The sequence below is a fragment of the Bemisia tabaci genome, chromosome 1 (genome assembly GCF_918797505.1).
Source record: "Bemisia tabaci chromosome 1, PGI_BMITA_v3".
NCBI lineage: Eukaryota > Metazoa > Arthropoda > Insecta > Hemiptera > Aleyrodidae > Bemisia > Bemisia tabaci.
Window position 1 is genome coordinate 30,654,889 of NC_092793.1, and position 22,368 is coordinate 30,677,256.

A 22,368-nucleotide genomic window follows, 5' to 3' on the forward strand; every position below is an offset into this window, starting at 1 on the left:
ACCCTCCTCTACTGTGTGGGGAGGGGGGGGGGGGGGGGTGGTGGCAAAGCCTATACAAATACTGTGCCCTAGTGCCACTGATGTTTGGAAGTCTGTAAAAGCAATGTTGCTAATTGAGAAACGCACTCTCGCTGTTTCATCATTGATCCATAAAATTCCTAAAATATACTTTTTTGTTGTTGTTGTCGTTAAGAGCTTAGGGGGCTCTCTAGATTTAGTTAACTTGGCCTCAGCTTTTGTTTAAATCAAATTTCAAGTCATTGAGTGTCCAGCTTTGAAATAGCCCAAACACACTTGAAAGCTCTTAAATTGGTTGTCTGTTGTAAATTTTCTTTGTAAATGTTCAGAGAACAAGTCATTTTTTTCTCTCTGACAGGAACTAAAAAAATCGTCAAAACATCATTCGCATTTCTTAGAAGGATTCAACCTAATTTTCTCATTTATCTTTGTAAATACCACTAGTTTTCAGTTTTTAAGACATAACTTCTGCTGGTACAAATGCTGGGAGCGAATAAATTTTTATCACTTTTTCCTTGCTTTTTCCTCCTGCTCCCCAGTATAGACTCATTTTAATTCTATGAAATTTTTTATTCATAGATAGGTAATTTTTGCATCCTTGAAATTATTGATTTCGTTAAGTTGCCGTAAACTTTCACGCGTAGCCAACGCGTAGCACTAGCACATCTTTCTGAATCTTTCCGGTAGTGCGGCAACACTGTGAATTAATTTGAATTAATCCACAATGTTTGGCAACGCCACATGTGTGAAGGATTTGTTGTTTTTGTTTTTCGAGTGTGTTAGCAAATCCGGGATTTTACACGTCGCGTTATTTCGTGACAATTATTGTGATGTAGCAACCTTTTTTAAAAATATATCGTTGGTGTTTTTACACTTGGAACCACTTGGTTGCACTGCATTGTCATTTCTCTATCAGTGACAAACCCCCGAATTGCGCAAGAAGAAGTGTAATCATTCATGGCTTCTCCTGTCATCTGCATGGTGGAACTGTCATCTTCCACAACACAACTAGTCAAAGAAGATATCCCTTTAATTAAAAAAGCCGAACAGCAGAACATATTTCTCAGGTTACCTTCTCTCTTTTCCACACCTCTCACAAATTAACAGTGTAGAAATAATGTTAGTCTTCACCAAGGAAACGCACCCGATATTTACCCACCACTATTGCAACTTATGTCCCACTCACCTGAATTAGTTGTTGTTTTTTTATCCATATTTGCTTATGAGCGAGCAGTTTAATCTTCTGGAGCTTCTTAAACAGTCTTTATTGGCTTGAGTCTTTCAGCAGTCTAAGTTACCCGTTTTTGTATCAAGTGCCTTACTCTGATGGAGTTCCAACCTGTTGGTTATTATTGTTCGCGCCCACAAATTATGAGTCATCCCTGTGGAGTCTGTCACTGAGATCTGATTTAGTCACTTACTGTGATAACCTTCATAATTTTTAAGTGCTGAGGAATACCTTTCTAAAGTTGGTGCTGCTTCGCCCATTCCCGAGATGTTATCATCTCGATCCTCTGGCCGAGTTCAGTGATCGATTCTTTTATGTGTCAGCTTTCCTATTTGATGATATAAATCTGACTCTAATTGCCTCTCCAACCAGCATTTGCATCCTAAATTGTAATCTTTTTACTGTAAGCACTCTTTTCATCAAGTTTATTACATTCTCGCAATATAAATTTCTAACCTAAAAATCCATTAAGTATCAATCTCTTCAAAATCATGAAGATACATTCTTCAACCTTTGTAATGTACTCAAACTTAGTCAAATTAAAATAGCATAAGTTGTAAGACTTTATTCCAAACTTAATGAAGAATATGCTGCCTTAGTAACCACATTGTGGTAATTACTCAAATTTGTTTGTGAGTGTGAACAGACTGCTCAGTACCGAACAGTGGTTGCTCCTCAGAAATGTTTCAATAATGCCAGTGGCATTTGAATCTTAGCCTTTTCCACTAGTTAAAGACGAACACAATACCTGTACATTGTTGCACTGGGAGTTTTTTTACCTTTTTTGTCCTAACGAACGTACACTTGTAAATAAATCCAATCTCTAGAACAATCCTCAACATTAATTCTCTGTCAATAATCTTGTGTGGTCAAAATAATGCCAACTGAATGAAACTAGGCCATTCTAAATGGTTTTTTGATTTTCTGGTATCAAAAAGCCATTTCGCTTTTCTCACCAGTTCCCACTGTGCACCATGTAGATATGACCTCCCTTAAATTAAGCTCTTACACTTTCATTGTGTACAATATTACAGCATGATGTATATTAAACTATCGAAGACCCATCTGAATCCCTAGTTTTCATACAGAACGAGGAATTTTACGTACTTTGAAAAACACAACGGGCTCTTTAATTTAGTTTTTTTTCCTAAAAAAGTTTTTACCAAATTACAAAGTTAAAATAAACACAAGAAAAAAATTATTTGTCAGCTATTAAATTTTTTTGCGCCAAAATTGAACCGATGAATTATTTAGGATAAGTCTCACAAATTTTTATTTTTTCATCACTCACTTAGGTTTATTTATGGCATGGAGAAGAACATAAATTGTTCATTGAAACCTCAGTAGAACTCAACAGTACCAAATTTTAGTCACCTCAAATCAAGCTGTGATAGGTTTTGCGTAATCAAGAGCTTATCACTGTGCAAGTATTTACCTCGTCTCTCGTGAGAAAAAAGAGATTATTGTGGAAATTCTGTAGAGTTAACACATAGATTTTAGTTCTAAAAGCACTCGCTTCCTACTTTTATTATCCCTACCTTTCAGAGACTCGTGATTCTTTGTTGTTTGTCAACCCAACATGGCTGATGATGAGACTGTGCCTGTAAAAAAATTGAGGTACGATTATTTCTCCCTATTTTTCCCTGTCAAACCTACATGTCAGTTACATGCATTCAACTAACAAATTATTTTCTCTACTCCTTGGAAATGGCTGCATTACTTACCATGTGTGAAGATGAATCCTTCCAAATATTTACTGTAGAGTCCTATCTGCACTTTGAAAATTGGATACTGAAGTCTCTGTAGTTTTGTAATCCTAGACTGGAACTTCACATACTTTTTCATCGGCTTGTTACAATTGGAAGGAGAATTTAGGCCTTGCTTGATCGCCATTGATAATACTTCTCAAATCATTCTACCAGGAACAATGTTTTTTTTTTTCAAATTTAGTCATCCATGTTGCCGATAGATTCTTTTTATCTTTACTTACTTCCCATCTGTGTAAAAAATTCCCACTGTCTCCTTCAATTGACTCGCTCCAAAAATTTTAAAACTTAAGAAATTTTAAAATAATTTGACTACCTTTACAGGAAGTAATGAAAATTTGGACCGGATTTTGTGGTTAAGATTTTATTTTGAACGATTTTTCGGTAGTCAGAGTAGATTTTTGCTCAGAGGTAGACTTTCCTCGAGCTTAGAAATTTTAAAAAAATTGTTTTCATTCTCCAACCTAGGGAATATTAAATGTTCTGTAACAGAGTTTGCTTTTGACTATTGGAAATTCTTTATTAGAGCCTATGCAAGCTGGTGTACCTTCCTATCTTGAAATGGGTATCCTCCTTAATTTTTTACATTTTTCAATACTTTCTTTTGACCGTATGCACCTTGATATTCACAATGATATACCTATGAAATTTTCCTCGGCATGAATGAAACTCCTGGACTTATTGTACTGCCTTTTGCAATTTGGAACTATAAATTCTGGCTCCTCTGGAAAAACACTTATGTACATAGGGAAGCTAATGGCACATACATTGTTTTTAAACCGGGCTAGAATTTATAGTTCCAAATTGCAAAATGTAGTCCTATTATTAAGGTGTTGGGCTCATTGAAACTTCCTTTTGTCTCCTCCTCTTAAACGTTTCTTTTCGAGAAATTCGGTAAAGTTCTCCCTGCTTTCTTCTGTTCTGTTCAATGTTGGCTTAGGTATTTGTCAAACTATAATTTTAGGGCTCGGATAATTATTTTTAACATGGGTCGTTTAACTTGTTTTGTATGTATTTTTTCCCCCTTCCTGCATTTGTAAAGGAGTCCTGTGACGGTTCTGGCCAGAAGAGAATATCAAACGAACTCCAGATGAGCTCCTGTGTGTAGCAGAATAATGATTCAAACTTGAAGCTCGTCTTTTCTAGGCCATCTATTTTTATCTAGAACTAGTTACTCGGTGTGGAATTTTATTTTATGTAATTTTTCTTAGTTTTCTTGAAAAATTCAGGAGCTATTTTTAATTAACATGTTAGAATGTTCTCCTAAAAAAGGAGCATATTCACCAAAAATGACCGTTTTCTTTGTTTCATTGTGATTTCTTTTGAATTTTCAATGATTTTGCCCTGTTTTTAGAGCATTATGATTTTGAAAAGAAACACAGTATCAGTAATTGATGGTTAGAAGTCGTATAAATTGGCTTGCATACGTTAATGCACAAAAAGCTCTCTGCGGTGTAAGTTAATTGAGTACAAGTGGATTTGATGATATCAATTAATGTCTTTATTATATTGGACTGGATTCTGTCAGTGTGGACCTTCATTTTTGGTGAACGAGGTTGCATTTTCCTTTAGTTGGCTGGTTGGTCAATCAGCAGATGGCAAAATCCTCCATTTAAATTTAGTTCTATCCAGCTGGAAAGTGATAAAAATGCAGTAAGCCCTGAATCTACAACGACAGGTGGTTTTTTACCTATGTGCATTTATGGAGTTCGTTTCTTCCTTCTCATGCTATTGTTGGCTAAAATTTTGATTTTTAATTTCTGTTCAGGTGTTGTACATGGTTGTGGCAAAAATGCCGAAGACGGAAAGAACTTCGAGACCGAACATTAATCATCGGAAAACAGTGCACAGAAAAATATCCTGCAAATGTTATTAGGAACCAGAAGTATAATTTTTTCACATTTTTACCATTAGTAAGTATTTGTATGCAGTTATGTGTTCATTTGTCATGTATTCTTTCACAGAAAATTATTAATTTTAACCTGCTCTTTCTTGCAAAATAAGTGCTCTCTAATTTTCAAGCATGCGAGAATTAAAAATTACTCAGCTAGTTAATTTCTTCAAAATCAGTCTTAATCTGGAAAAGTTTTTTTATTAAATTCTTCACACCCATACATACATAAGTCGCTTTACAGCACTCCCTCGCACTCTACGACCCCTAACCTCCACTGCTCTCTTTCAAACCATAAATCTTGGGGGATTGAGCACCTTAACATTTCCGCTTCAATCCCTTCCCTCCAACCTTTCATTGGGCGCCCTCTGCGTCTTCTCCCAGGAGGAACCCAGTCAAGGACCTTCTTCGGCAACCTGTCTCCTGCCATTCTCTGGACATGACCATACCAAATGAGTTGTTTTGTCATAATGTCATGCACGATGGTCTGCTTGGCATCCATGATCTCCCGTACGGTCTCATTCCTGACGCGATCCTTTCTGGAAATACCAGCAGATCTACGCCAGAAGTCCATCTCTGTTGCCTCTAAAACCTCCCGGGTCCGCTGTTTCATCGGCCATACTTCACACCCGTAGGTTACTATGCTCTTGACAATCACGTTGTAGATCCTTCTTTTGTTCTCTTTGGAGATCCTTTGGTCCCAAAGGACTCCATTTAACATAGCGATTGCCCTCCTACCCTGCATATTCCTGTTCTTGATGGCCTGGTCCAATCTTCCATCTTCACACCCCATTTTGATAATTTCGGTACCTAATAATAATCATCAAATTTTGTTCGTCTGTTATGTAAGAGACTTAGCTGGTCAAGAGTAGCTCACAAAGGGATTGATCTTCATTTCATGGAGCGGAAGCTCCTTGATCGGTGTACAGGTGTGAGTGCACCATCTACCTAAAGTGCTTCATATGATTTCAAACTTTTAAAATGGTTTTGCTCAAGCTTTAGAACTTTTTCTCAGTTTCATATTATATTCATTGTTTTAATAAAAAAAAAAAAAAAACTAGCCAATAAAAAGCTGTGACAAAATAAAAAGGATCATTGAAATAAAACTGCCTCTGCCACTGCCTGCAAGAGTTAAAAAAATTTTTCATCCAATGATCACTTGTTACAATGAAGCTTTTGCCTTCATTCTTAGGATCCTCACAGAAAGTAGAATCATTAGTTGTCTTGATTTTTCACTAAAACATGCTTTCTTTTCAATTTTTTCAGGTATTATTTCAGCAGTTTAAATTTTTCCTCAATCTTTACTTCTTGCTCATGGCGTTGAGTCAGTTTTTTCCTGAGCTAAAATTAGGCTATCTATATACATACTGGGGACCACTGGTAAGTCCATTTTCTCTTGACAAAATAGTCTTTGAAATGGTCTCAAATCTACTTGCACCCAGACTAGTAATTCGACAGCGCAAGTCCGCAATCACATATCTCATTTGTGGTGTCTGAAAATCTCCGTCTCTATGTTATTTTTTTAAAGAAGAAGAAATTAGCATCATTCCTTGAAGTTCATGCAGAATTTTCTTTGCACGGAGAAGAAAAATCATGACAGTTTTAAAGAACTGCCGTTGAGTAGTTTTCTGTTTAAAAAATTAAGTATGACAGGAAGTCTGGGACGTCGCAAACCGAGTAATGTGATTGCGGACATACACCGTCTAATTGTCTTAATTAACATATTTTGGATAGTGTCAACCATTGGTGGCTGTGAACTGAAAATTAAAACTCTGCTGTTGAATTAATTTGTCCACAAACTATCACAGGCATTTAGAAAATATTAAAACATAGGAGTGCATTCAAACTTTTATTTCAAAGCAATTGAGGAAAATGAACTGTTTTTTAAAGTTTTCTGTCACACAGTCGCTGCATGTTGCACTGGGAAAAATTGAAAAAAAAATTGCACACTGAGTTTTGTGAAGAAAATGTCACAAGTACCAGTTTTTGTAAAGAAAACTGTCGAACATGTCAGTATCTGTGAAGAAAACTATCAAGTGCGCTACTTTATGTGCACTAAGTCCTCCAGCATTTTGTCTTTTACTGTGAAGAAAATTTTTAAGGGTTTTCTTTGAGCGGCACTGAGCTCCGTTTCATGTGATAGCTTACTGAAGCACACCTCATACCTGCTGAATACTGTAAAATTACCTTGGTGATCCACTGATTCCCAATGATCATGAGGGAAAAGAAAAAATTAGTACATAATATCAATATTTTTAATTCAGTCCTCTAGTCAAATTTAAACCAAAAATCTTCTTGTGAAGGTCTTCCCTTGCACAAATAAATTATTTGAAGAATAATGATGAAATAAGGAAATAAGAAGGCAATTTTAAGAAAAAAATCAAGGAAAATGGATTAATAAATGTAATAAGTAGCATGTAACACTGAATGTGCCCGAAATGACCCTGCCCCTATAACTCTTACAATTGAGAAAATAATTTTCTTGTTGGTATTTTTTTTTCAATTACTTATATAAATATAGCCAGAAACGTAAGCTCCTCTCCTTATGATAGGGTAAAACCTCTAAAATTATTCAGCACTCCATTTTATATTTATCAGACTATTTTGTTTGTTTTTTGCTTACTGAATTCATTTTTCTTCTATAGATTTTTGTGCTACTTGTAACGCTATGCCGGGAAGCCATTGATGATTTTCGGAGACATCAAAGAGATGAAGAGGTAAATAGTCAAAAATACCGAAGATTGATTCGAGGGAAGGATGGCAGGGTAGACACAGAGCCTGTGGCATCATCCAAGTTGAAAGTTGGAGACTTGGTAAGCTCAAATTTTTAACTCAGTTGTGCATTTTGAATGTCTTAGTTTTTTAATGGATCCCCTGATTTTAACGGTTGTCTCTGGCCAGTTCTCCTTAGTGGTTGCACACTCATCCCTGAATGACAACTACACTTCAGCTGAAAAAGGGGTCAAAATGAAAAATCGCCCTTTCGAAATGCTTTGAGTCAAGAATAGCATCTTTGAATAGAATCTTTCTTGACCTCTTTTTTTTTCTTAATTTGCGTTTTTGTCAGGTTTCACTTTCTCTCCCTTTAACTTACATTATACAAAGTCCTAAGAAACTGTTACAACTTGAATGTTGGTGGAACAGTGAATTCTCTCCCCTAAGTTACATGAAATTTGACAACACAGTGCATTGGAAGAAAGGAGAATCCAAGAAGAACACAAGCAGTCGCGTCTCATCACTGAGGTTGGCTAGAGCGTCGAAATGCGTTTGATTTAAAATAATTTTACACAAATGAGTTTTTTGTTAATTTATTTATCTTGCTTTATGCATTGTGCAGTAGAGAAACTCTTTGGTTTCTGTAAAACCTGTCCACTACTCGGCCCTACAGTGAACCATCTAAATACATTTAGCTCCCTTCATCTTGAATTTGACAAACAGAGCATTTATTTTTGTTGAATCCTACCTTAAAAATGTTCCAGATTGACCAAAAATTTCAGTATTCTTTTTACCCTTAGTATCTTCAATTAAAAGTCCTTTGTATAGCTTTCTCATTTATCTGTCTCATTATTATTTTAAATTTCAGATCCTTGTTGAAAAAGATCAGAGAGTTCCCGCAGATTTGGTTCTTTTAAGGACCACTGAAAAATCTGGTGCATGTTTTGTTCGAACGGATCAGCTAGATGGAGAGACAGATTGGAAATTAAGGCTAGCTGTACCGGAAACGCAGAAGTTGGAATCGGATGATCGATTATTTGACATCCACGCCAAACTATTTGCTGAGAAACCTCAACGTGACATCCACAGTTTCATAGGAACCTTCAAAATGGTATTATTTTCTTTAAATGTTTGGTTCATTTACATGTCTTAATTGACTGCATTCTAAAATGCTTTGATACACAACCGAATGGATTGTAACATATTGAATTCCAGAACTTGGCCATGAAGGCAATGCATACATGTACGTATTCTGATGGATTGACTCTGGTTTTCTATAAATATCTGATTCATCATCAGTCAGTGAGACAGACATTCAGGAAGAGAAGGCCTCACAGAAATATTAATGTAAGGTAAAAAGTTATGAATTCCTCGTAGCCTTAAAAAAAGGAAAGAAAAGAAAGGGGAAATTTTTTGCAGCCAGTCCTTACGTAATCAGATAATTCAATGGCTTCTTAAGGCAGCAACTTTTCTAATTTAATGGTTTCAATTTTAAAAAAAAAAAAAAAAAATGATTTTTTTTTATTTTTGCTCCAGGATGACTCTGATAGGAATGGAGAGGAAAGTTTAGATGTCGAAAACACCCTGTGGGCAAACTGTGTTGTTGCATCTGGCTCAGCGCTTGGAGCTGTTGTGTATACAGGAGCTGAAACTCGCAGTGTAATGAACAACAGTCAGCCTAGGAGTAAAGTTGGCCAACTTGATATTGAAATCAATCAGCTGACAAAGGTGAGCTACCATTTTAAGTTTACCTATCACTTAGCCATTTGGTTCCCACTTTGCGGAAAGTTTTTCAGTGGAGTCGGTGTTGATTGAACTTGCTTATCATGAATAACAGTTCAGGGTTGCTGGTGGTCTGGAAAACCGAGAACAAAACGGACAATTAAAGGAACAACAATCCTTTCCGGGCAGGTTAGGGAATTTGTGGCTACCGAAAAAAGTTGGGGAATTTTGCGAGGCGTGTTTAGCAGAAGTGAGTGTAATTTAAAGGGCAAAAACCAAAATGGAAGTTTTATTGAAATGCCAGGGAATCCAAAAATTTTGGAGTCAGGGAATTTGAAAATGAAGAAATTATGGCAAACCTGCAGTTATTTCAGAGTAATACTGACTCAAACACATTATATTTAGAATCCAAAAATGGCAATTTTCTTTTTTTGTTACTACAAAACTATTTCAGAGCAAGGGATCAACCGAACTTTTATCTTTCCCAAGAACAAATATTCTCTCTTGAAAGATCCCTGTTGTCCTATACAGGACTCGGATTGCAAATTAATTTTTTTAATACCAAAAAATTTCTCTTTGTACATTTTTATCTAAACTAACTAGTGCCACAACTTATTCTTTTCAGGTTTTATTTGTAGCTGTTGTTGGACTTGCTTTTATTATGATGTGTCTGAAAGGATTTAGTGGACCCTGGTATCGTTACATGTTCCGTTTTGTTCTTCTCTTCTCGTACATCATTCCCATCAGGTAATTAATTATTCCATCGTGCGTAAAATGTTGGAAGATAATGTGGTTGCTATTTAAGTTTTACTGAGCTTGAAGCTCCCACGCAGATCCAAGACTCGTATAATCTAATAAACGAATTATTCAAAGTCCTGTGTTTTTACTCGAACAGGACCCTAAACTGCTGCTCGGATCTGGGCCGGGCTCTCTGCCTTCTGAACTCCAATTTCATACTGCGTAATCAAGGATTTCCTGTGGCAAATTCCTTCATTTACTTTGCTCTTTAATCACAGTTTTTTATACTTTGAAACCTAAAATGAAGGTGAGGAGCTCACTATTTGATGTCTCCATGTCTGTAATTGTCTTTGAATAACATTTAATTTTATCACACTCCTACAAAGTAAACAATATAAAATAGTCGGTATTTTTGAAGATTCTTAAGATCTAAATTTGCATTAGGTAACTTCTCCTCTTTAAGGATGCTCAAAGGATGACAAAACATCCCCTTATAATCTCGCCTTCCTCAACAGTCTGCTCATGACTTTTTCAGTTTACGAGTGAATCTAGACATGGGCAAATCGTTCTACTCTTGGTCAATGCAGAGAGATCCAGAGATGCCTGATACAGTTGTACGATGCACGACCATACCTGAAGAACTTGGGCGTATTTCATATTTGTTAAGTGACAAGACTGGTACCCTGACTCAAAACTCAATGATTTTCAAACGCTTACATCTAGGAACTGCATTTTATGGTCAAGATAGTTTTGGTCAGGTAAGAAATCCATCAGTAATTTGCAATTTATCATTTTTAGGCATTTGCTCATGCCACAAAATCATAGAACACTGCTTTGTGCTCTGATATCAATAACTTGTTTTTTAGTCGGACTTATTTATGCTAAAAGAAACTTTGCCCACAAATCCTTTGCACATAGTTCCTTTCAGCATAGATACATCCACTTCTTTTAGACTTATGTCCTTTTACCTCTTGACGCTCACAAATACTATTAAAAACATCGGTATTGTCCAAATATTTTATCATTTATGAACTTTATTGCTTAGGTGTATTATGAGTCTCTCTCTCAAGGTTCACAGTCAATTTTTAGTTGATGGTTCTCAAAGAATTCAATCAAAAACCGGTTTAATGTTTTAACTTCCTGTTCAGGTGAAGGAGCAGCTGCTCACTGCTTACAAAGCTTTGTTCAGTGTCTCCGATGCTGGTTCCTCAGGCAGTCGGCAAGCATCTTCCACTCCTGCACAGTCTAAAATCCGCCGCTCAGAACATTCCAGAGTTTATGAAGCTGTAAAAGCCATCGCTCTATGTCACAATGTTACCCCTGTTTGCGAAACAAAAACAGAGCTGGAAAGTGGAGAGTTGTAAGTATTCAATGAATTATATTCGTCTCTTAACCCTTTCCGGTCCGCAGCAGTTTTCCACGGCCGCGAGAAGCGAGGTTAAGGTAGCAGCGATGTTGTCAACAAAGACAGTGGTTTCCAAAGGGTCCACCAGAGGCCGCCACTTGCTGGAGCAGTTGAATATACCCGACATCAGGCCTGCACAGAGGTTAAAACTTTCGGGCGACTATATCCGACATCGGACCTAAACGCATTATTTTTCATGGCGAATATATCCGACATTGGACCGGAAAGGGCTAACAAATGAATGTAAACGCTGAATAGAGTTAAAATCAGGTCGTTTTTGAGGAAACCAAGAAAGATTCAAAGATTCAACGGCAGCCTCTAGAAGGATCAGTTCAACATTTTTCCGAAGACAAAACTGAAAAACATGGAATAGACAGCTGCACAGTGCAGCAATGGGTTGATTATTGAAATCATTAAAGGAAGCGATAGACAAGGAAGACAAAGAGAACATGTAGCGATCCTATTGGTTGAAGCTGGTGGTTGTTTGTTATTGACGAAAGGCAAAATGCTAGACTAACTAAAGAGTCTCTGGAGGTAGCTGTTAATCATTTTTAGGCAATTTCTTACCTTCTGTGTCCATTTTAACCACCCGCTTCCACCAAGACGATTATTCCCTTTTCCCCTTGACTTCTTTGTCTAGAAATTTCAATAACTAGCCTGCAGATTAAAAGTCAGGTTTTCCCCCATAGCTATGAAATTTTTGTGAAATTATAGGTACAATCATGACTTAGATAACCACAAGGTGGTCTGAAACAGTCATTAGCATTGGAAAAAGTTTTATTATGTGAGATACAGTATGTTTTCTAGTTACACTCTTCTGACGTTTACTTTCCGAGTTCTCCTTTCTTAATATAGTATTTTCTCTTTGTTTATGCCAGAAGTCTCCTTTTTTAATAAATATACATAGTAGTTTCTCTTTGTTTGTCAGAGTTTTTCTTTCTTAATATAGTATTTTCTCTTTGTTTTTGCCTTAGGATTGAAGTGAACTCAAAATCCAACGATGAGCAATGGTCAGAGCGTCCCTCAAACGTTGTCTATCAAGCTTCAAGTCCAGATGAAGTTGCACTTGTCAGATGGTCAGAAGAAGTCGGCTTGGCTGTTGTCAAAAGAGATTTAGTGTCTCTCACTCTCCGAACTCCGACGAAACACCTGTCGAAATTTTCAATTCTTCAGATGTTCCCTTTTACCTCGGAGACCAAACGCATGGGTATCCTTGTTAAGGTAAGCAGGTTATGCAAGGATGAGAATTATCGGTTAGCAAATTTTCAAGAAGATTGTAAGAATGTCCTATGGCAGATGCTGCCAAAAATTGGGAATTTTCGAGCATTTGAAGTCATACATGTATGAAAAGCAGATGTCAAGTTTTGAAGTTTTTACAAAATTGCATCCAAAATTTTCAAAGCTGTGCCTTTTGATGTTTTTAAAGCCACTTTTTTTCTAAGAAATTAGCTTCAGGACTTATAATTTCAGGGTGTCTGCAGGTCTGGAAAACCGGGAAAACCGGGAAAAATCAGGGAATTTGATCACTGTCTGGAAAACCGGGAAAAGTCAGGGAATTCGATCGAAAACCGGTGAAAGTCAGGGAATTTTCGCAATTCGAACATTTCGCGGCTATTTTTGCTCGTCACTGCCGAATTGGCCGAGTAGCGCGCTCGCGTGGCTGATAAGGTAAACTGCTCTGTTCAACCAGTTTGCAACACGGCCGCTCGGTTCACTAATGTGTGTTCGCTAACTTTAAAGATCGAATCGATCTGCCCTATTTAATTTATCTACTTAATTCATGCCAAATGGCAAGATAGACTAAATAGATTTGAATGAAGTTAACTTGCTAACAGCAGAAAATTACAGTAAATAATGATAGGAAACTAAGTTTTGAGCAGATGGTTAATCAATTTTTTCAATAAGTTAGGAAATTTAATGAAAGTGTTAGAATTTTAGTTTTTCTTTAACTGAGTAAAGAAATATTTAATGTCAACTGCATTTTGCGTGAAATTTTTCTGGTTCTTAAATCATCATGTTCACAACTGGTGCATCCACCTTGTAGAAATATTATTGGTGGATTATATTCTAACGAGCCAACGCTTGTTGAGTATAAGACAAATTCAATACCAATAATAGGTTCTGGAATCCACTGAATTAATTGACCTTTAAAAAAAAAAAAAAAAAAAAAAAAACCCGAATCAAGGAAATTTATCTAAAATCGAGAAGAGACTCATATTTCCTCTTGATTATAGCAAAATCTACCTGAGTTAGGCACATTTACAACTCTTTTTTTACATTTTAAGAAAAAGAGACTTGTTTTTTCAGGACACTAAGTAATATGCCAATATATGAAACCACCAGGGTGAACTAGGGTAGGTGGGGGTAAAAGGCCGCACGGGGAAAAAGGCCGCACCCGACTTTTTCCCCGAAAATTTTTTAGGTTGGCACCGGGACCGTGTCAGTTATGGTGGTAGTGGTGGTGCTGTTGTGTTGACGAAGCTTCGGACCGAACGGACGCGTTCCCTCGAAAATATGAGGAGAGTTAATTTTTCGTGAAAAAAAATCGATTTTTCCAATGTTATTTTGGTCAATTTCAAGTTTTATAATTGATAGGAAAATTCGGACGAGCTGCAGTTCGAACAATGATAAGGCTGGTTTGAATATCCCGCCGTCACTTTTCGGCTAATGGCCTTGTCTTTGAATTTTGAGGTTATGGTTACCTACGTCATCAAATGGGGCAAAAAACCGCAGGTCCAATGGGGCAAAAGGCCGCATGCGGCCTTCACTAAAATAGCTCTAATACTTAATCTATCAACTAATACTACCAATACTAAATCTTTTACTACATATTTTACTAAATATTATTAATAATTACCAAAGATCCTAAAATGTAGGGTAGGTGGAGGCAAGAGGTCACACTTTTCCGTTGCGGCTGTCTGTCAGCCGCCGTATCGCATGGAAATTCTGAAAATGTGGTAAAATATCAACTATAGACCCTTAGGCATGAAATGGCACACTTGCCAGAATTTTGAATGCATTTCCGAAATTTTTACGAACTTTTCCGGAAGTGCGGCCTCTTTCCCCATTTTTGGGGCAAAAGGGCGCACTTACGAAATTTTTGAAAAATATTCATAAAAAATTCGAAAATGCTTTTAAAATTCTGGAAAGTGTGCCATTTTGTGCCTAAGGGTCTTTAGCACATATTTTACCACATTCTAGAAATTTTCACGCGATACGGCAGCCTACAGACGGCCGAGACGGAAAAATGCGGCCTTTTACCCCCACCTACCCTATAGTTTGAATTTTCAAAAGTATACGAGGCAATATGTCACAAAGAGAGCGTAATAGAGCTTCAAAATTAAATTTTGAAGGTGAATTTTAGTCTGAGTATACCATTTTGGAATTAGCTTTATTTTGAGTATTTAGGATCTCGTTCCTTTCAAAAGTATTACTCAACTCCTTCCAACGCCATGGTAATTCAGAATATGACTTTACGGGGTCATTCCTAAGGATAGTTTTTTTTTATATTTTCTAACTAGTTCATCGTATGGCTAAACCCAAAAAGTCAGGGAATTTTGTCATTTTTTGTCATGGAAAACCTGGAATTGTCAGGGAATTTCTTTTTGAAAATCTTGTAGACACCCTGAATTTGAAGCAAATGTCAATTGAAACACAATGATTTTAAAAAAACAACGTTCGACCACTTTCACTGTATTAAGGGTGAACTTTATCCGCTTTTATAATACATTACACGGTTTTTCATTCCTATCTCAATTGAAAATATGCTGTAAGTCTGAAACTCAGTTCAACTCTTGAAGGTTTGTAGTTTCTGAGAAAGCACTATCCTTAAAAATGATGGTCTTTGATGTCTGCTGTGAACACAGGTATAATTTTATTTGTCTTCCAATCAAAACTTGTCGTCAGCTTGATCTCAATTCTAAACCGTCATGGTCGGCAGCTTTGCTTTCCTCAGAACAAACATCTTCAAGGATCGTTGTTACTCATATAAAATAACAAATAATCTCCAAAAGATCTTTAAAACATGCTGGATGTAAACTATGATTTCCTCAAGAACCTTCTTAGATTTTTGATGAGCATGATTATTTCCAATCTTCGTAAAAAAAAAAAAAAAAAAAATGTTGATGCCGACTTTTTTTTTTTTTTTTTTTTTTTTTTTTTTTTTTTTTTTTTTAATGTATCAAAAATTCAAATTTTGTTATCTACATTTAACGCTCGTGTTCTGTTTTTTTTTTTTTCCTAGGATGAATCTAGTGGAGAGATAATTTTCTACTTGAAAGGTGCTGATATCGTCATGAAGAGTATTGTTCAGTATACAGATTGGTTGGATGAAGAGTGTGATAACATGGCAAGGGAAGGCTTTCGAACTTTAGTTGTTGCAAAGAAAACACTCACGGAAGAGCAATACTTGGATTTTGAAGTAAGTATTACCCTTTTTCAATCGAAGTGACAATATTTAAAGGCTCTTCATTTCCTATTCGATCTTATTACTATCTCCTTGAAACCTCCAATAACAGGATTGAATATGACAGTGGGAGGTCGAAGTAGGATTTTCAGCTTAAGTCTAATGATTTTTAAAGTGTTCAATGTAAACAATTCCGCATTAAGTGGATATGATGGTTCAGTTGAACACTTCATTAATTTGTTCCACATTTTTCAAAAAATCCAATTTGAAAGTTAATTGCGTCTGAGGATTTATTACTCAGTGGGTCAGTGGTGCCTTTTTTTAAATCTATTTTCTTAAAGGAGCGAGTGAGTTAAGTTCCCAGTAATTCTTTTTATACTTTTCAACTCAAGTTGACAGAGCAGATCGATTTTGAAAACATCAAATTCTGGACCCATCCGAAACTATATTTTCACTCTGTCATATTGTAGGCAAGCAAGGGAGTTTGTATTCGCCGAGTGACTGAAGCCCAGCCAAAGATTCCTAGTTACGACATCACGACTGTCGGCCTCTGGTTGGTCAGATTTTAATCGGTTTTATCTCCCCTTCCAAGTGCTTTTTCTAACTTTTTAATAGACTTTTTGGTTATTTACGAAATATTATTTCAAGATCTAAATGTTATGCCACTGACTCATTGAGACAGGCTGTAATATCCTAAGGCTTTACTCAAAAGGCTTTTATCGTACTAGAAATTGGTTTTCTAAGTGTACATCTCCTATGTTTTTATCAACAATGATGTTTACGTATGATAGTTATCTGTATATCATTTTTTCAAACATTTTAAACATGAAAAAAATTTAAGAACCCTACTCAGGATTGACAAGTGTCTGACACACATTGGTGAAACTGCAGAAATGCGTATATTTGTTTGCAGTGTTGAAGACTTCCTGTCATACTTTATTTTCTACCTGGGAAACTACTGAATGTCTTTTCTTGAAAACTTAGATTATTTTTCTTCTCTGTATGAAGAATATTCTGTAAAAATTTTATCCAGGATGTTAATTTGGTCTCCTTCTAAAATATGGAATGAGAGCAGAGATTTTGAAACACCAAAACAGAGTTATGCATTAATGTAGATTCACTGTTGATTTATGTAGTAAATCAAGCTGTTTGAGTAAAAACAATGAGCATTAGATGTTGACTCATTCACTACTTTGTACCTACCTGCTTATGTATTTCACTCTTAAACAAAAAAATTAAATGTTCAGCAGCACGTTAGATTGACGGTAATGAATGTCTCTTTTCAGACCAGGTACAACTCTGCCAGAATGAGTATCACAGAACGTGCAAGTCGAGTAGCAGCAGTAGTCGAAAGTTTAGAAAGAGAAATGGAATTATTGTGTGTAACTGGAGTTGAAGACAAGTTACAGCATAATGTACGCCCAACATTAGAGTTATTAAGAAATGCTGGAATCAAAGTAAGTTGTTCTGTCTCTATCAATATCTCCATTAATCTCAAACTTGGAAATTGTTTCAAGTGTTACTATCCTCGTGCCCTAGTTGTAACATCCTAACAACAGCAGAACGGTAAAGGCTCGATCTAAGAACTGATTTCAATGGTTCTCGGTTTTTTCACGGGTCTTATATCCTGTTTCTTGGAATATTCGAGTTGATGCTGAGGAAACTCATTGTTTTATCAAGTGTGGGCTGGATGAAGTCAAAACATACTATGAGTATGAATTAAAAAATCGGGTTTTCAACAAATTTTCCATTAAAGATTGGGGCTCCTGTGTAGTGTTCCTCAAAAAGTAACTTAAACATGAAGAAGAAAAAGTCGGGCTGAAACAGATCTTCCATGCCACCAGATATGTGTACCAAATTTTTGTTTCTGACCTGAACCAGGTGCCGGATCATCAGCTGAAGTATTCGAGTAGAACAAAATGATAAATTATCAAAGGGTATTTAATTTAAGGGCACACATTTGCAATACCTTTGATACCTCCTTGCTTGTTTCCTGTCGGAGGTTACATTGCTTTCATCCATCTCTCAACACCATTTCTCAGTTTTATGATAATTTTGCCCTCGATACTTTGAAAAATGGAGTAAGCAGTCGAATCATCCGCTTTATTTCTTTACCTAGCTAGAACAATACAATCATCAGTACAAAGCTAGCTTTAATGTATACCTTCTTGCATGTGAACCTATCCTCCTTTTCATACTAAGATATTTGTTTTGTTGGCATAGGTTTGGATGTTGACCGGTGATAAATTAGAAACAGCCACCTGTATCGCGAAAAGTTCCACCCTAGTCTCAAGAACTCAGGAGTTTTATATTTTTTCGCCAGTTCTAACTCGAACTGATGCTCATCTTCAGTTGAATGCATTTCGCAAGAAACAAGATTGTGCTCTCGTCATTTCAGGAGACTCCCTAGAGGTAAACTAAAATTCTTAGTCTAAAAATTTTGTGGGAGAGCTTAAGAAGTAAATATGATTATATTGTTTCATTGGAGGAGGAAACCCAGGCTCTCATTTAAAAAAAATAAATAAATAAAAAAATTATCCACTAAAATAATTAATGAAATGATTTGAAGGCAATCGAAACTTACTAGAACTGCTGAAATTGCGGAAATGGGTATGTCCCACATCAAGATAATCTAAGGTTTACCTGAAAGTTAGGATCTTAAGCTTCCATCAACTGTAGGTTGGTGTGTAATCATGATATAATGGTCTATGGCACGAAGAATGGCGGCTGGAGGGCAGAGTCAGGTAAGTGGCTTGAGCCATTATTTGAGGTTTGATGGGCTTTTGCAAGCCCAGGTCCTTTTAATGTGCCAACATGCCTACGTTTCAACCCTTAAACAATGCCCCAAGACAGTCACTAACTTTGCCTTTCAGCTGCCACTTCTTAAGTTGTAGACTGGAGGTATTATATTTTGTGTGTAAGTGTGTCAAATAATACAAATGGATTAAACCTGAATATCCTTTACATCGTTTTTAAGCGTGCAGCGAAGCTAAGTTAGTCTGAGGAAAAAACTCTGACTTCGATGAAAGCAGACCCCATTTCGCGGAGGCTATATATTAGAGAAGTAAAGAAACCAAACTACCATTTAGATATGGTTCCATAATTACCACTGTTTTCATCAATTAATCATATGATTCAACAATTTCAATCATGGCATTTCATCCAGCATGTCGCTGTATGACTTCTATGATACTGAAAGTTTCACAAATACAAGTTGAAACGGGAGGGATCTGGGGGGCTCCTTCAGCAGGTAGCTTGTGCCACTTGTTTTACTGGTATATTTCTTTACATCACAGTAGACGTATATTAAATCAGTGATCCTAATTTCAGGTCTGCTTACAATATTACCAAACTGAGTTCCTAGATGTAGCCTGTAGGAGTCCAGCTGTCGTTTGCTGTCGATGTTCGCCAACGCAGAAAGCCCAAGTTGTTAGTCTAATCAAACAACATACTGGGAAACGAACAGCTGCTGTTGGAGACGGGGGAAATGATGTCAGCATGATCCAAGCTGCAGATACTGGTAAAGTCATCATGTTATCATTTCCTATTTTTGGTCTTATCAATTGGCTCTACTTTTAAATTACATACTCAAGGTATTTATGCTCTAAACCAAAACTTGAGGTTCATCTTGGTTTTAATCAGCTTTTTTAACTTTTAAATGTTTGGACTCATCTCTTTCACCAAACTTAGACCATCCAAACCTTTATCCGAAGTTTTTGTAACCTTAAAACTCTCCCTCCGAAAATTGCATTTTTTTGGAGAAATTTTAATTTTCCAGATTACTGGTACATAATAACTAAGAGTTTGGCTCGCTCTATGTCATAGCAAAGCTATTTTGGTCACACAATCTGATCCACCCATTTATCACCTTGTTGAATTTGTTTGGTCGTTTTGCGTCTAGCAGAAGGTGTCCAACAAACTTCTCTGGGTATACAATGGTATTAGTCTGTGAATTTTTTGCTGCTGAATCAAAGGAGAACCTCAATTTTTCCATCCTGTTTGCCAGTTTTATGAAGGTTCCTGTGAGAAGTTTGAAGATCCAGAAGACCTCAGAATGTTTAAGAAGTACAAAAATATTCTAGACCAGTTTGTTTTACTTAATCTGAGGCAAATTAGCGGAGTTCAGGGTCTGCTGCGACCTCTAAAATCCGTAATCTGAATTCATTGATCCCAGCAACAGTTGAATTTCTTACTGTGTCGTTCCTCAAGTACGCACTTATTCTTTCATTACCAAGTAACATGATATTTTCTTTAGGATAATCCTCAAGTGTAGGGTTTTGGCATGCCTGGATCATTACTTACGCATAGAAGGGCTATGCCAACTAAGCTCAATTTATCCACAGTGGAGAAGGAACACAAAGAGAGATATTTTTTATGGTTGAACTATATCCTAATTCTAACTTAACTATATTCATGCATGAGTTTCGAATGTTTGTAGGGATTGGAATTGCTGGAATTGAAGGTAAACAAGCATCTCTTGCTGCAGATTTCTCCATACCTCAGTTTTCTCACCTAGCACGACTCTTATTAGTTCACGGCCGAAACTCATACAAGAGATCCGCATCACTCTCTCAGTTTGTCATCCACCGAGGCCTCATTATTTCTACAATGCAGGCAATTTTCTCTGCAGTTTTTTATTTCTCCTCCGTTCCATTGTATCCAGGATTCTTAACGATTGGGTGAGCATCCGTCAATTTCTGCTTTGCTTTCAAGCATTTATCATTTTCAAGTAAGATAAGTTAGCATGAATTCAAAATGAGTGTGGTAGCTATTTGTCACCCCTCTAATGTAAGAGCTTATCTCAATTTCTACGTCAGCCTTGTTTCACATTTGATTTCGTACCTTTTGGGGCTCATGCAGAAGTTGAGATACGCTCATACATCAGAGAAGCAACAAATTGATCCAGATATTGGTAAAATACTTAAAATTTATTTTATTGTTCAGTCGTATTCAAATTTTAGATCATTAAATATTAAAAATATCGGGTTTTGTGACTGTGAATGTGAAGAAGCATCCATGTTTCTGAAGAAAATTGATTCAGGAGGCGAAAATAAATGTTTGCCAGGTCTCAGGGCGAGGCAGCTTGTCCTTTAATGCCAATGGATTGAAGACTCTACAGTATCCTAAAGAATGAGGGAATAGGTGTTTACTGCAATTAGTGCCAATACTAGGCGTAACTTTTTTATCTGACAGTTTAAAGTCACCTGCAAGGCTTTTTCTCCTCCATTATGTCTCTTAAGCTGCAAACTTTTAATCGTCATAACTGAATCAGTGGGAACAAAAACGCACAACACACACACTTGGTAACTCGAAAATGCTCAATTTCCATTAAAGACTGTTAATTTACATAAAGGTCATTGAAGTTAGGGCATCTGTTCTAACTTGGACCTTTAAAGTGTCCATAAGTACTTATCTTTCGGCAGCAAGAATCTTTCTCTGAAACTAACCTCTTCACCCACTGTGCCGTTATGCACGTGTCTTGATTATTTTCATTTTTCCGAGTTGGTGTGTTTTCGTTTTTGCTAATTCAACTGTGGTTGAATTCTATGTTCCTGGGCATTATTTATGTTTTAATTTATGTAAATTTGGACTCATCACCATGAATAACTACATTTTTATTATCTCTGCATTAATGTCCAGTTCCATTTGGAAGGCCTTTTTTTTTTTTTTTTTTTTTTTGTAAAATAGGAAACTGTAGTTTGATGTTTTGCAATCAAAGACTAAGCCTTTTATGTACCTTTAATTTCATTTAGTCATAATATACTCGGTCCTCCAATGAGCTTGAAAAAATCTACCTCGTCCGTAACAGCCAAGCTGGATAGCTTTTTACTGAAAGTTATGAAACTGATCCTACAGATCCTCTAGTTAAAAAGATCTGAAAAGTCCATCTCTTCTGTTTTTCCTTTAGTTGTACAATTATTTTGTCGATCTCCTTTATTTTTCCTGTTTTTTTTTTTTTTGTTTTTTTTACATTTTGGTACCGATTTTGCTATTTTCAATTTTTTTGTTTTTTTTGTTTGGATTTAGCTTGTGGTTTTTATGACGTTTTTTAAGGCAAAAAACTTTATACCTGTGATTTTATATTTTCAGGTATGCAACAATATACACAATGTTCCCAGTCTTCTCTCTAGTCTTAGATAAGGATGTCTCCGGTAAAATAGCGTTAACGTATCCTGAGCTGTATAAAGATCTCAGTAAAGGCAGATCTTTATCCTTTAAAACTTTCTTCATGTGGGTTTTAATCAGTATATATCAAGGTTAGTGGTTTGACATTTTATTAACTCATTTTAGGGAAAGAGTGGATGATATTCATGTGAGATTTTTTTCAGAGTTTTGCATAGTAAATTATATGTCAGCAAGTTAGGCAAGATAGGAGGGGCGCAGATTGTAGTTTTAATATTGTTAATTACTGTGTAAGCATTCAAATGCAATGTAACTCCTACAGGTCAATTATTGAAATTTTGTGTTTGTCAGGCGGAG

General features: G+C 36.3%; 1 protein-coding gene across 5 annotated transcripts in view; it reads left to right on the plus strand.

Annotated features, from left to right (window-relative positions):
• The window catches only part of LOC109041301 (probable phospholipid-transporting ATPase IIB), a 29,341-nt gene that overhangs the window by 2,197 nt on the left and 4,776 nt on the right, over positions 1-22,368 (plus strand). The window contains exons 1-17 of one of the 5 annotated variants that reach the window (XM_019057607.2): positions 769-1,085; positions 2,792-2,863; positions 4,781-4,925; positions 6,170-6,283; positions 7,549-7,716; positions 8,487-8,729; positions 9,155-9,346; positions 9,966-10,087; positions 10,614-10,836; positions 11,227-11,438; positions 12,458-12,704; positions 15,727-15,903; positions 17,175-17,345; positions 18,112-18,300; positions 19,219-19,408; positions 20,327-20,567; positions 21,979-22,145. In XM_019057607.2, the coding sequence (XP_018913152.1) occupies positions 2,826-2,863; positions 4,781-4,925; positions 6,170-6,283; positions 7,549-7,716; positions 8,487-8,729; positions 9,155-9,346; positions 9,966-10,087; positions 10,614-10,836; positions 11,227-11,438; positions 12,458-12,704; positions 15,727-15,903; positions 17,175-17,345; positions 18,112-18,300; positions 19,219-19,408; positions 20,327-20,567; positions 21,979-22,145 (2,839 nt within the window). In that variant the 5' untranslated portion in view covers positions 769-1,085; positions 2,792-2,825. Of the gene's footprint in view, positions 1-768; positions 1,086-1,508; positions 1,650-2,791; positions 2,864-4,780; positions 4,926-6,169; positions 6,284-7,548; positions 7,717-8,486; positions 8,730-9,154; positions 9,347-9,965; positions 10,088-10,613; positions 10,837-11,226; positions 11,439-12,457; positions 12,705-15,726; positions 15,904-17,174; positions 17,346-18,111; positions 18,301-19,218; positions 19,409-20,326; positions 20,568-21,978; positions 22,146-22,368 lie in introns of those variants that run through there. The other 4 variants (XM_072299655.1, XM_019057608.2, XM_019057606.2 and 1 more) reach the window with 4 other exon arrangements.